At 50.7% G+C, this 13,347-nt stretch overlaps 1 protein-coding gene across 13 annotated transcripts in view; it reads right to left on the bottom strand.

Moving 5' to 3' along the window:
- KCNMA1 (potassium calcium-activated channel subfamily M alpha 1) overlaps window positions 1-1,501 on the bottom strand; it is a 916,342-nt gene extending 914,841 nt beyond the window's left edge. For 5 of the 13 annotated variants that reach the window (XM_049856139.1, XM_049856140.1, XM_049856149.1 and 2 more), the window contains exon 1: window positions 911-1,494. In XM_049856139.1, the coding sequence (XP_049712096.1) occupies window positions 911-1,246 (336 nt within the window). In that variant the 5' untranslated portion in view covers window positions 1,247-1,494. Of the gene's footprint in view, window positions 1-910 lie in introns of all 13 variants that reach the window. The other 8 variants (XM_049856142.1, XM_049856143.1, XM_049856141.1 and 5 more) reach the window with 5 other exon arrangements.
- Between the last annotated feature and the right edge of the window lie 11,846 nt (window positions 1,502-13,347).

Genomic DNA, 13,347 nt, shown 5'->3' with positions numbered 1-13,347 from the left:
CTGGTGGGCGTCTCTGCTCCAGGAATAGCTGAAGCCAGCGTCTAACCACCTTCAAAGCACCGAGGAACAGGCTTGGCGTGAAACCGCGGCCTCGGCCAACTACCGAAGAGACCTCCTGCTCCAGCTCCACGCCGCTGCCGGCATTTCCGGGGACCCAAAGTGGGTGGCCTGGGGGCGCGAGCGCTGAGGCTGAAGGACCTGGGACGGGGAGTGTGTTCCAGGAGAATATCCAAGGATGCAGGCGGTGACATGAGATGGGTGACCTCGCAACACTCCTAAAGTGGCAGCCCCATGGGATGCCTCCCAAACTGGGGTTGGTCTCCCCAACAATCCCTCGCCCCCCAACCCCCCCCCCACAGCCTCTGGCTGGTTCCTCCGCCAGAATCCCCTAATCTAAAAGATTTTCTCCCTCGCCCAAAGGATTTTCCCTTCCTTGTGACCCCACGAACTTATCTCCACAACAGGTCCCTAAAGTGCGGGCTGATGGACTCCCCTTCGCCCACCGAGCCAGGGCAGGTGAGACGCACGGAACACGCACCCTAAGGCCCCCACCTTCCTCCATCCCTGCGGGGTTGGCTCTCCCTACCCCGCACCACAGCACCCAAGAGGCGCGCGTCCCACAACGCGGTTCCAGCCGCTGCCACGAACAACCCCACAATAAACAAGGGGACGCGATTGGGCGTCCGCGTCCCGGAGCGCGCCGGTTGGGGGCAACTCTTCAACCCCGGCGCGCCGACCGCTGCCCCCATCCGAGGGCGCAGGCAGAGCGGAGGGAAGGGAGAGCAGCGAGGGTAGGGGAGACAAGGATGCAGGGATGCAGGGACTGTGAGCAGGGAGAGGTGGTGGGCTGCAGGGGACGCCGAGAAGCGGCGGGGCTGGCGCAGGGGCGGGCGGCCGGGGCGCGTGTTACCTTCGTCTTGCCCCCGCAGTGGCAGCAAACGGTCCACAGGTACTTGAGCGTCCGCCAGAGCAAGATGATGAAGAGGCCCCCGAAAAAAGTCACCATGGAGGAGGCCAGGAAAGCCCACCACATGCGCTGGCCCCGGCTGTCGCACGGCACCTCCATGGTCACCGGGATGATGAGCGCATCCATCTTGGGCTCGTGGACCGAGGACGAGGAGGAAGAGGAGGAGGAAGAAGAAGAGGAGGAGGACGCGTCTAGGCTTAGATGGTTCGCGTGGATATTGCTACTCATTCTAAGACTGCTGCCTCCGCCGCCGCCGCCGCCGTCGCCACCATTTGCCATAGCTAGCAACGGGCAGCCGGCGCAGGGGCTCGGGGGAGCTCCTCCCGCCGCCAGCGCCACCCCGAACACCCATCAACAGCCATATTGCTGCTACTGCTGCCGCCGCCGCGGAGCGCGGGGAGGGGGCGGGAAGGCGCCTGGGCTCGGGGCGCTGTGCGCGACCTGGCGGGGTGCGCCGAGATATATACAGCGAGCCGCCGCCGCCGCCTGCCCTCCCCCCGGCCGCCGGCCCGCCCGCCCGTCCGGGGGGGAGGGGGGACGAGCGCGGCAGCTCCCCCTCCCCGGCCCGCGCCCCGCTCGCCCCGGGCTGCGCTGGCTCCGAGCGCCCGCGAGCCGCCCGCGCCCAGGGTCTGCGCCGCCCCCAGGCCCGCCCCGGCTCTGCGCGTCTGCCCCGCGCCCTCCGCGCCGCCCGCCGGGGGTGCGCCACTCGTGTGCGCTGCGCTCCGGCCGGGACCCCGAGCGCCTCCCGCGCCGCTAGCGAGCCGCACTTGTGCTGCTGAGCCGCGAACTCGTTAATAATGTACAATCGCCCCCCTCCTCCGCGGACGCCCTCGGGCCCCTGCTGCCGCCTCCTGGGGCGGCGCTCAGCTCCCGCTCGCCGCCCCTAAGCGCGCCGGGCCGCGGCAGGTTCACCGCGGCCGGTTGTCGGGCCGCAGCCGCCTACTAGCCCATCCTCCCGGGATCCCCGAGCCGCGTCGCCACGCCGCTGAGCTTCCTCGGCCTCCGCTCGGCCTGCCTCCTCGCCTCCTCCGGCTCCTCCTCGGCCCAGTCCTCGCCACCCGAGCCTCTTCGGCGCGCGCCCTGCGCTCCCCGCAGCCGCCAGCAGCAGCAGCTGCAGCAACTGGAGCGGGCGCGGGCTCAAGCCGCCCGAGGCGGGCGGGGAGGAGACTCGCAACGCTGGCTTGCCTAGGCTCGGGGGCTGAGCAGGGGGCAAGGAGACCCCTCGGCGGCGGCCCCCTACGTGCCCCTGGCCCGTCGCGCGCAAGCTAGAGCGCCCCAAGCCGCGGCGCGGAACGCGGCGCCTTTCTCCAAGGTGCTGCGCTGCAGCCGAGCGCCCTGGGGAACCCGGGGGGACGACGGGTTGCCCGGAGCAGGCCCTTGTTCCCACGTGAGCCCCCATCGGGGAGGGGAAGGGAGGAGTGGCCAGCGGTTGACTGGATTTCACAGACTGAGCACCCCAAGAACCTCTAGCTTCGCGAGTGAGGAGGACCCTTCTCCAAGATATACACACACCTACCAATCCCTGGGTCGCTTTTCCCCCTTTTCGTAGGTGTCCCAGTGTCTGTGCCCGGCCTCTGGCAGCAGCAGGTGGTTTTTCTGCCTTTTCCTTATTAAGCGATACAGACTGCCCAAGGGAGTGTGCGAGAGACTTAGGGGAGACGTGACCTCAAGGATGGTTCAGGCCCCATTAGGCTATGGAGTCCTCCAAAGTGTTCTGCCCATTTATCCGGCCTTGAACTCCATCATCTGAGTAGGGCAGCTGGGGAGGGGGCTCTCCAGGCTCCATTCCGGGTCCTTCCCATTATAGGGTCTCCTTTCCTCCGCCCTTAAAGGTGAAGAAGCCTGGGTTTGCTAGGCAGCCTCTAGCCCTACCAGCCAGGGCAATCCCTCTTCTGACCCTCTCAGAAGCCTGGCCCCCTCTGGACACTGCCCTTCCTTATGCCACCATCTGGACCACAAGTTTTCCCAGTGCTAATTAAAGCGAAGATGGTCACAGTCATCCCTCCTTACCCACAGTGCTTTCCCCCAAAGTTTCCAGCTCATTAGTTTAAACCTAATTGGAATTCTCAGATTCCTCTCAGCCCTGCCTGAAGTGAGGACCCAAGTAGAAGTTTTTCACAGTATCGGCTGCTGCTGTTTCTGCCTGAATCAGCCTCTCTGTGTGCCCTTGGAGGCCATGGGATGCAGGAGAGGAGAGGGGCCAAGGGAGGCAGAGCTAGGCAGAGAGGCTGAAGGGGATGCCCAAAGCTTCTCTTGCTTTATGCAGAATACACTCATAGGATTCAGGGTACTCAGTCATTTGAGACGAGTCAAGGGCAAGGTCAAAAGGGGAAGTGGAATACAGTAAGAGTTCTCGAGTATTTGGGACTCAACAGGCAGTGTGAAAAAGGAAGCTAAAGATAATATTTTCCAAAAAGCGAAATTGCCTAGACTCCTTTATATGTCATCCAGATGGTGTCGCCAGCCTCGTCGTCTGGGTTCAGCACCCATTCTGATCGCATCCCTGCCACAACAGTCTTACTCCTGAGAAGATTCCAGGCCCTTCCCAGCACTGTCTTGGGGGAATTGGCCCCAGAAGTGCTGTGGGGATGTGCAAGAAGGTGAGTGTGGCCTTGAGGCTCCTTTATTTATTAGCCTTCTAAATGGCCAGACTTGGGGCTTTTGTGCCTCAGCTTACGCCAAGGAAGTTAAGGACTTCGCTTAAATCAAGTCCAAGATTTGCAATTTAAAAATAAAACTTCCATAACATAAAAAGAACAGCAAAGGATGGGACTGTTTTCCCAATGGGATATGGAGCCTCCGGAATGGATTCCCTCCCGCACAAAATTGAGCTTCCACAAACCAACCACTCGCCTCCAGCCCACCTGGACACCCTTTGCAGCCTGGATCCCCTTGAAACACCAGCCTGGAGCTATTAGCAAGAGGCCACTGGTTGCGGTGAATTTTATCACCCCGACGGCAGAATCACCAGCTGTGTTTCTCCTCCATCATCACCTTTGTCATCTCAGCATCCTTCCAGAGGGTGCCAGAAGGCCACTCCGACACCATCTCCTGCTCTCTTCATCACTCCTGCCTTTGCTGGGTGAAGCTTTTGGCAACTTCTGTGTTATCCAAAACCTAGCTTTAGTAGGGATTCATTAGAGACTCCCCAAGTCCCCAGTTCCTCACCAACTCCCCAGTGGCCTGGCTGGTATGTTCTGAATGAGAAAGTGCCACCATCCAGCAGAAATAGACGGAATCAGGCCTCTGCCTGGCTCTCTCCGGCCCTTTCCTTATTGTCCATAAACTTCTGCGCCAGGTCCAGAAAACCTGGCACCTGGCCTTCCAATTTGAGAAGAGGCTCTACACAGACATGATGAAACCCTAAACTTAAAAAGAACCTTGAAAACTGGAATAAAAACAAGGAACTGCCCTGCCTACCTAGAGAGCAGAAATAAAACGTTATACAGATCTTGGTGGCAATACTATGACCCCCCCCCCAAAAAAGACAAACTCAGACCAGATCTTCTGACCCCCAACCTGCCATTCGTGTGTGCACGCACGCACGTATCACACCTTACTAGATATGAGTAGAGGGAGGGTTGTTGCTCTCCCTGTCCCCACTTTGCTATTCTGTGCCCCAAAAAGGTCCCTCAGCTGGGCTGAGAACTGAGGCAAGGTAATTCAGTTGTCCCTGCTCTCTGTTTCAGCCATGATGGAGCCCAAGGGCAGAATAGACAGCCAGGCTGTGGACGGGCTCGTGTGCTCAGCAGCGCCCCCTCCAGCCGGAAGAGTCTGTGACCCACTAACACTCAAACCCACTTACTACCTTCCTCCCCACATCAGCTGGGAAGTCCCATTCTGGGAGGGCCTCAGGAATGTGAATAGTATGCAGAGGCACGTCCCAATAGTCCCAGGGCATTTTCATTTAATGTAGGTGTGTCTGCAGCCTGGGAATTGAGGGTCACTGTCTTTTTGTACAAGAACTAAAAGAGTGAACAAGAGTCTAAATGGTAACTTAGCTCTAAAAATAGCAAACCAAACCCACTGCCCCGGAGTCAACTCTGACTCATAGTGACCATATAGGACAGAGTAGAACTGCCCCATAGAGTCTCCAAGGCTGTAAATCTTTTTGGAAGCAGACTGCCGTATCTTTCTCCCATGGTGCAGCTTTCAGTTCGCAGCCAAAGGCTTAAGCTCTGTGCACCAGGGCTCCTTCTAAAAACAATACGAGCCTCTTATTTATTTCTAAATACACTTAAGAGCTCCTTGGAGTGAAGGGCAGCCTCTTTACCATGTGTGCACGTATGCAAAGTAAATCAGACGTTTCAAGCTGCTGAAGTGTTCTAGTCTGAATAATCCCAACTGATTTAAAATAAAGTAAGTGCATAAACCTATAAACTAAAAAAGTGCAGTCGGTCAAGTAAAAGCCAAGGAGAACAAGAAAGGCTATTTACTTAAATGTTGGCCTACCATCGTAATTAATCTAAGCTGGATTCTATTTTTCCGGTGACGTGAATCTGTGCGGTTTTGCTAAGTGATCTATCGCCCTCTGGTGGCTATGGTAGGCATATGACATTATTTTGGGGACATTCAAAAAGGGGGCTCAGTAAAGCAGTCGGAAATTTGAGGTATGAAAATCCCAAAGATGAAAATCTTGCTGTAAAAAACTGCAAGCACGATTACATTACTTATCCAGCTGTCAGTCCTATCGGCATGTTAACGTAGTGATAAGGGCCGCTAACAGAGCTCACGGTGTAACCTTGATTTGATGTCAGGTCTTTTAAGTTTTCACTGCCTTTGGTAACCTGACGGCTCCTTAAATTTCCATAGTGGCTTCCTCCATTCGGCTAACAGTAGTCTCCCGTTTCTCACCTCCTTTAAGGTTCGTAATTCTTTGTGGCATAAGAAAGGGCGGTAGCTCTTCTCCCCACCTTACAGGTAAGGAAACTGAGGCTTAGATCTATGGAGTTACTTGTCATGACAACAGAGTCTGTTATCTCTGGAGGAAATTATCTCTTTGTTATTTGTAAAAAGGAGGAAAACCATGCTTAATGGCCTTCGAATACCAGAAGGCAGTGCTATTTGTTTCCAGGACGGAGAAAGGGACTCAGAAAAGTTTTGAAGGGGTTGTTTTTTATAAATATTTATCTTATATGTATTTTCCATTATAAGAATAATTCAGACTCACTGGAAGAATGTAGAAGATAAAAGTTCCATAAAATAATACTGAAAGTCACCTAGAATCCCACCACCCACACAAAAACACTATTAATATTTTTGTCTATTTCTTTCACACCTTTTTCCTGGGCGTGAATTTTTACAAAGTTAAGATTATACATGTACATCTCATTTTTCTCTTCTCCATGTCAGTAAATGTCTTGGAAAATGCCAATGTTAAATGACGGAATAACATTCCACTACAGGGCATAATGCTAACACTTAGGTTATTCCAAAGCTTAGAATCTTCTTAACAAGGTCCTAAGACAATGTGCAAATAATCCGTAGTCAAAAAAAATATCCTAAGAAGGTTTCCACTGATATTATTACGTTCAAGACCTAAGCACCTGTCTTCTAAGGAGAGCGGGTACGTGAGAGAGGTGGTAAGTGAGCCAGTCCGGCGGTGGGATATTTCCCCAGGCTTGTCCCGCATCAAAACCAAACCAGTTGCCATCTATTGACTACAACTCCCGGAAACCCCATGTGTGTCACAGTACAACTGCTCCACAGAGTCTTCTCCAGGCCCTTCTTCCCAGGCACCTCAGGGTGGACTCTAACCTCCAACCTTTTGGTTAGCAGCCAAGCGCTTAACCGTTAGCACCACTGGCCTCTTATCAGTCAACTCCAAGTGAAGAAGTTTTGATCCTGGACCTTGGCACCTGTGGAATAATTCTCCCCTTGTCGAACACGTCAAAGCCAGTGTTCTTGAGGAAAATAGTCCCTCCATAGCCTTGCAAGCCATTGTCCCCGATGCTAGCCCAGACACAGACTTGAAGAAACACATAGTCTTCGTTCTCCCAAACTATACCCATTGCTGGGTCAAAGTAGACCCAGCTCACAGACCATGCCCTAGTTAGAATCCACCTTTCACTTTCGCTCTGCAGAATGTTCCAGAATGACAGCTCTACAAATTCCCATCTCCCTTTCACCTATGTAATCATTGTCTCCCCACCAGTACTGTGTGCTTGGCCTCTGGGAGGTAGGAAGGGCAAAAATTAGTCCACCTAGTTTGACTGATAGGAAAAGAAGGCAAGACCAAAGGGAAGGGATTCTTCTCAGTACCATACAACTTGTTCTTCTGACTTTCAGACCAACAGACTGTCTAATTCTTTCCTCAGAGGATCCCTGATTTAATCTTCACAGATTCTCTGGTTCAAGATCTGGGCAGTTGAGGACTGAACATTTTATCTAGTGCTCCAACTAAACCAAACCCGTTGCTGTCGTGTCAATTCCAACTCATAGTGACCCTGTAGGACACTTGAACTGCCCCATGGGGTTTCCAAGGAGCGACTGGTAGATTTGAACTGCCGACCTTTTGGTTAGCAGCCAAGCACTTAAGCACTGTACCACCAGGGCTCCCCTAGGGCTCCAAGATAATCTGAATACCACATCCTAAAGAGCACTGTGAAGATGAGTCAAGGGGCTTAAGCCTGCCTCTGCCTAGTAGATGTTAGCACATTTGCAAATAAGAACAACGCAGAGACCGTGCTGCCCACTGATGAACCCTCTGGAGCATAAGAAGAGCAGAGTCAAGGGGTCAGACATCCGGGGGGAGGGGGGTCCCTTACTTCCAACTCTGACTTGCTCTCTTCGTGTCTGCTTTTGGCATTACCCCATTACCCACTGCGGTCAAGTCGATTCCAACTTACAGCAGCCCCGTGTTTTACAGAGTAGAGCTGAGCTCCATAGGGTTTTCTTGGCTGTAATCTTTTTGGAAGCAGATCGCTATAGGCCTTTCTTCTGAGGTGCTGCTGGACGGGTTCTAATTGCCAACCTTTAGGTTCATTGTCAAGCGCAAACTGTGCCACCCACGGACTTGCTCTTGGCATGACATTGTTAAAAGCAGGCTCCCTTAGTTTCACACTGACAAGTGACCTTCGCTGAAGTCTCATCCCTTCTTCAGCTCTGGTATCCCACAGTTGCCAATCTTCCTGCTGTCCAAAAGTGAGGGAATAATTTAATGGCTTAGAAATTATAAACCATTCTATTTTTTGTGAGATGTACAGCTATTCAGGAGAAACCAAGTTTTTATTGATTGAATTGCGCCCCCCGCCCCCCACTGCCCCCATATGTGTCGTAATCCCATTTGGGAATAGCGTTTTCTCTGTTATGTTAATGGGGCCCTATCAATAGGGTGGAAACCCTGGTGGTGTAGTGTTTAAGTGCTACTGCTGCTAACCGAAGGGTCAGCAGTTCGAATCCGCCAGGCGTTCCTTAGAAACTCTATGGGGCAGTTCTACTCTGTCCTATAGGGCCGCTATGAGTCAGAATTGACTCGACGGCAATGGGTTTGGTTTGATTTTGGTATCAATAGGGTGTTCTTCAACCAATCACTTTTGAGATATAAAAGAGCAGATTAGACACAGAGGCAAGGAAGCACAGATGTCACATGACGAGCACCAAGGAATGGAGGAAGAGAAGCTAGAAATAGACAAGGACCTTGAACAGCCATCTGAGATACAACTGTTGGCCTCTACTCATCAGGAGCAAAAGTGGAAGCAGGAAACCGAAGTCTCAGAGAAGAAACTAGACTACAGGGCTAATAGCCTACACGAGCCATGGCTTCATCTACCCCAAGACCAGAAGAACTAGATTGTGCCCGGCTACCACTATTTACCATTCTCATACAGAGCCACAATAGACAACCCTGACAGAAAGGGAGAAAAGTGCAGAACAGAGCAAAAGTCCAGACTTACTGGACCAGTTGAGACTAGAAGACTCCCTGAGACTGTTGCCCTGAAATACTGTTTACTAGAACTGAAACTACCCCCTGAGGTCACCTTTTAGCAAAATAACAGATTGGCACACAAAATAAAGGATATTACCAGTGGGTATGGTGCTCCAATAAAAACCATCTATACGGGACCAAAAGTTCAACAATTACTTTAAAGCAAAGACAAGAAGATAAGGGGGCAGGGAAACTAGAGTACTGGAAAGGGAACAACCAGAACACAATTAAAGAGTGTTGACACGTGAAAAATGTAACTAATGTCAATGAACAATTTGTGTAAATGGGAACCTAATTTGCTGTGTAAACTTTCACTGAAAACACAATATCACTTAAAAAAAAATAAAAAAGAGAGAGAGAGACAAGGACCTTCCCTCAGAGCAGACAATAAGAGAAAGCCTTTGCCTAGAGCTGGTGCCCTGAATTCTAGACTCCGAAACTGTGAGAAAATACATTTCTGTTAGTTGGTCACCCATTTGTGGTATTTCTTTTATAGCATTACTAAGACACTAAGGGGTCCTGCTTTCGCTATTTTTTTTGTTTCAAAAGCAAACAAAACAAAAACCCAATCTAGCAATGCCCTGGGAGTTGCAGAACAAGCCATTAAAGAAACACAGACCAATACACTGGCCCCAAGTTCACGAGGAAAGTTTATTCAAAGTCTTTACATGTTTCAGCAGAACACTGTAAAATTCCCAGAAAACATGCAACATTCTCAGAATGCTGCCTGAGGACAGGAGGGAGAGAGAGAATCTCACTCTTGGCCAAGACCTGAGTCCTTGACTCAGCCACCAGGGGCATTTTCCCCTTGGCCTTTGCATGGCTGCCCAGTCCACCTTCAGGGAGAACTGAAGTGGTGGGAATGCCTACCCATCGCCTGGCCATCCTGACATGTCCAACACAGCAGGAGTGAACTCTGGTTTCTCTAGGGCTGAAGCCTCTGCTGTGTGGGGGCATCCACCGAGTGCCTGACCAGCTCTGCCTCCCTGGGGACCTCTGGTAAAGGCTTATTCGAGCACAAAGTTTTAGGTAATTCCGGAAAGATGCCTGCCTTTAGCACCACGCACAGGGACAGAGTGGGCGCTGACATGGCTGAGCCCTCGCTTTAGGAGAGCCTCCAGAAGCTCCTGGACCCTGTGCAAAATGCATTTCCTGCAAGGTCTACACTGAGTTGGAAGCTTGCAAAAACTTCCATTTGGCTATCTGTAAATCTTGTTCCCGCTCTCTCCTTATAACAAAATTGAAAGCTCTAAGTATAGCAGAGTAACCCACAAGGTGTCCTGGCAGCCCCCGGAACTCCCTGGGTGATACATGGGCGTGGGCTTAAAGCTTCTGTTTGACTCGTTCTTGGCTCTTCTATCAAGTTCTGTGTTGGTGACATTAGACTGAGACAGATTGGCTGGTATGCATAAGTGGCTCTTATTTCAGAAGGTAATACATTGTGTTATTTAAAGTACAATGGCTCAGATGGGAATTCCAGCCCCTTTATCATTAGCGTATACACTGTTGACCCATTGAAATGACTTTCCTTTAAATTCACTGGGGGAGACCATTTGAGTCAGAACCAATCTAGAGGCTGAACAGAATTTATCCCCAGTGTGCACTGCCGCGAGGGCCCACTCTGCTCTCTCATCCATGGATCTTCCGGGGAGACTGGCACCCTCAGCACTACCCGAGAGCTAAATAGATAGGCAGAGTAACTGAATTATTTCTCCGAGAACCCACAGCAAGCCAAAGGAAGAAATGGCATTTGGGCTCCACTTAAATCAACAGATAGCCTTCCTTCCAGGGCAGTAATAGTAATGATTATCCCTTCAGGGACCATAGTGGACACTTCACATGTCTTCAAATTTAATGCAGACATTTCCCCAAATCTTAGATCACCTTTAAAATTTTGGCCACAATGTCATGGTGACTTTCCTATTATTTGTCTTCAAGTTGACTCACTTTATTTACCTAAATTTATTTCAAAAGGAAATTTTAGCACTACCTTAATGGAAAGTCAGCACCACCTGCCATAAATAGAGGCAGGTGCAAAAATAAACACAATGAATAAATACAACGTTATTAAATCCATGCTCGGTGTTGTCAGCTAAAGCTTCCTAACCTGAGGACAGGACCGTCTTTGCTAAAGGGGAAACTGCAGAGGGTCACAGGGGTGTTAAAGACATGCTGAGCGTGTCCTTGGCAATCAGGTTCAAGAGAGAATTGAAAAGGGGACGACTTTCTCATTTAGTGCCAGGATTAAGTATGGCATTTTGTCCTGCTTGGGAAACACTGTGCTTCCTGACTGGCTTTAATTCTTACATGGTTCCATAAATATTACCTCACTTTATAGATGTGGAAGCTGAGGCGGAAAGAGGTTAAGTACCTTGTCCAAAGCCACACAAAGAGCTGGTGCTTGGTCCGAGTCCTTCCGACAAGGCCAGACAACAACAGCACACTCAGCAGTTAGCCTTCTGCCCCTCCGCCCTGGTAACCATCACAACCCTGGACGGCACTTTGCTGCTGTTAGGTGCCATTGACGTGGTTTCCACTCATAGCGACCCTATGTACAACAGAATGAAACACCGCCTGGTCCTGTGCCACCCTCACAATCGTTATGCTTGAGCCCATTGTTGCAGCCACTGTGTCGATCCATCTCGTTGAGGGTCTTCCTCTTCTTCTTGACTCTACCAAGCATGATGTTCTTCTCCAGGGACTGGTCCCTCCTGATAACATGTCCCAAGTATGTGAGGTGAAGTCTCGCCATCTTCGCTTCTAAGGCGCGTTCTGGCTGTGCTTCTTCCGAGACAGATTTGTTCGTTCTTCTGGCAGTCCATGTTATTTATATTCAATATTCTCTACCAGCACCATAAGTCAAAGGCATTGATTATTCTTGGGTCTTCCTTATTCACTGTCCAGTTTTCACATGCATATGAGGCAATGGAAAATACGATGGCTTGTGTCAGGCACATTTTAGTCCTTAAAGCCATATCTTTGCTTTTTAACACTTTAAAGAGATCTTTTTCAGCAGATTTGCCCAATGCAATGCATTGTTTGATTTCTTGACTGCTGCTTCCATGGGTGTTGATTGTGGATCCAAGTAAAACGAAATGCTTGACAACTTCAGTATTTTCTCCATTTATCATGATGTTGCTTACTGGTCCAGTTGTATTTTCGTTTCCTTTATGTTGAGGTGTAATCCATACTGAAGTCTGTAGTTTTTATCTTCATCAGTAAGTGCTTCAAGTCCTCTTCACTTTCAGCAAGCAAGGTTGTGTCATCTGCATATTGCAGATTGTTAATGAGTCTTCCTCCAATCCTAATGCCGCATTCTTCTTCATATAGTCCAGCTTCTTGGATTATTTGCTCAGCATGTAGATGGAATCAGTATGGTGAAAGGATACAACCCTAACACACCTTTCCTGACTTTAAACCAAGTAGTATCCCCTTGTTCTGTTCGAACAACTGCCTCTTGATCTACGTAAATGTTCCTCATGAGCACAATAAAGTGTTCCAGAATCCCATTCTTTGCAAGTTTGTCCGTAGCTTGTTATGATCCACACAGCCAAATGCCCTCGGATAGTCAATAAATCCAGGTAAACATGGGAAACACTTTAGAGATTATTTTGTTTGGCTTTTTTTTTTTTTTTTTTTTTTACAAGTGAGGAGATAAAGGTTTGAAGATGTAATACGACCCTTTCTACTCATCAGCGACTGAAACGAAGTTAACCCCAATTCTCCCCCTTACTCGTCTTGGTACCCCTTCTGCCCTCTCAAATACCACCTGGTCAGCACTGTGCCTGCTGAGAGGTTGGGGGCGGAGGGGTGGGTGTAAACTTTCCTCACCATCATCCCTTCTGGTCCCAGCAGGTCTTGGAAACTCTTTCTCAATGACCTTTCTTTAAAATGCTAATCTAGGGCTCTGTGCCCAATGGGGCCCTTTGCCTCATCAGGAACCCTACTGCCAGGGGATGCCACGCTGTGGGTCAACACAGAGAGCTTCAGAAGTCCCCTGGGCTGCTGGCAGGCACACAGAGAGTTGGTTCCCATGGCATCTGGACCTCAGCACCCTGCTGGGGCTCAGAGTCCTGTCAGCCCAGCAAAGTCTCCCAGGCTGGAGGCTTTCAACTCGGCAGGTGCATCTGGCAGCCCAACTCCTCAGCCTTTCACTGGAACCTGGCCTCAGCCTGAGGTCAAGCCAGGGCTTTAAAGAGCCCCTATGGAATGAGCCCTGGGGTTGCAGGAAGCCAGGTCCTTTGTGAGGCTGTAGGAAGGCCTGGTGGGGGGTGAGGGATGAGGGATGAGGGGGAATGGCAGGGGGGAGTGTTGGGCTGCACCTTTGGAAAGAAGGAGAACCTTGGGGGGTGAGCCATGGAAAAGTTCACAGAGAAAAAAGCATAAGGCATGGCAGAGGAACTGGGAGAGCAGAGAAGGAGCGCGAAGAAAAGAAATGGAAAGTTAAAGGAAT

Source organism: Elephas maximus, chromosome 16 (genome assembly GCF_024166365.1).
Source record: "Elephas maximus indicus isolate mEleMax1 chromosome 16, mEleMax1 primary haplotype, whole genome shotgun sequence".
NCBI lineage: Eukaryota > Metazoa > Chordata > Mammalia > Proboscidea > Elephantidae > Elephas > Elephas maximus.
This window is presented reverse-complemented; position numbering and strand designations above follow the sequence as displayed.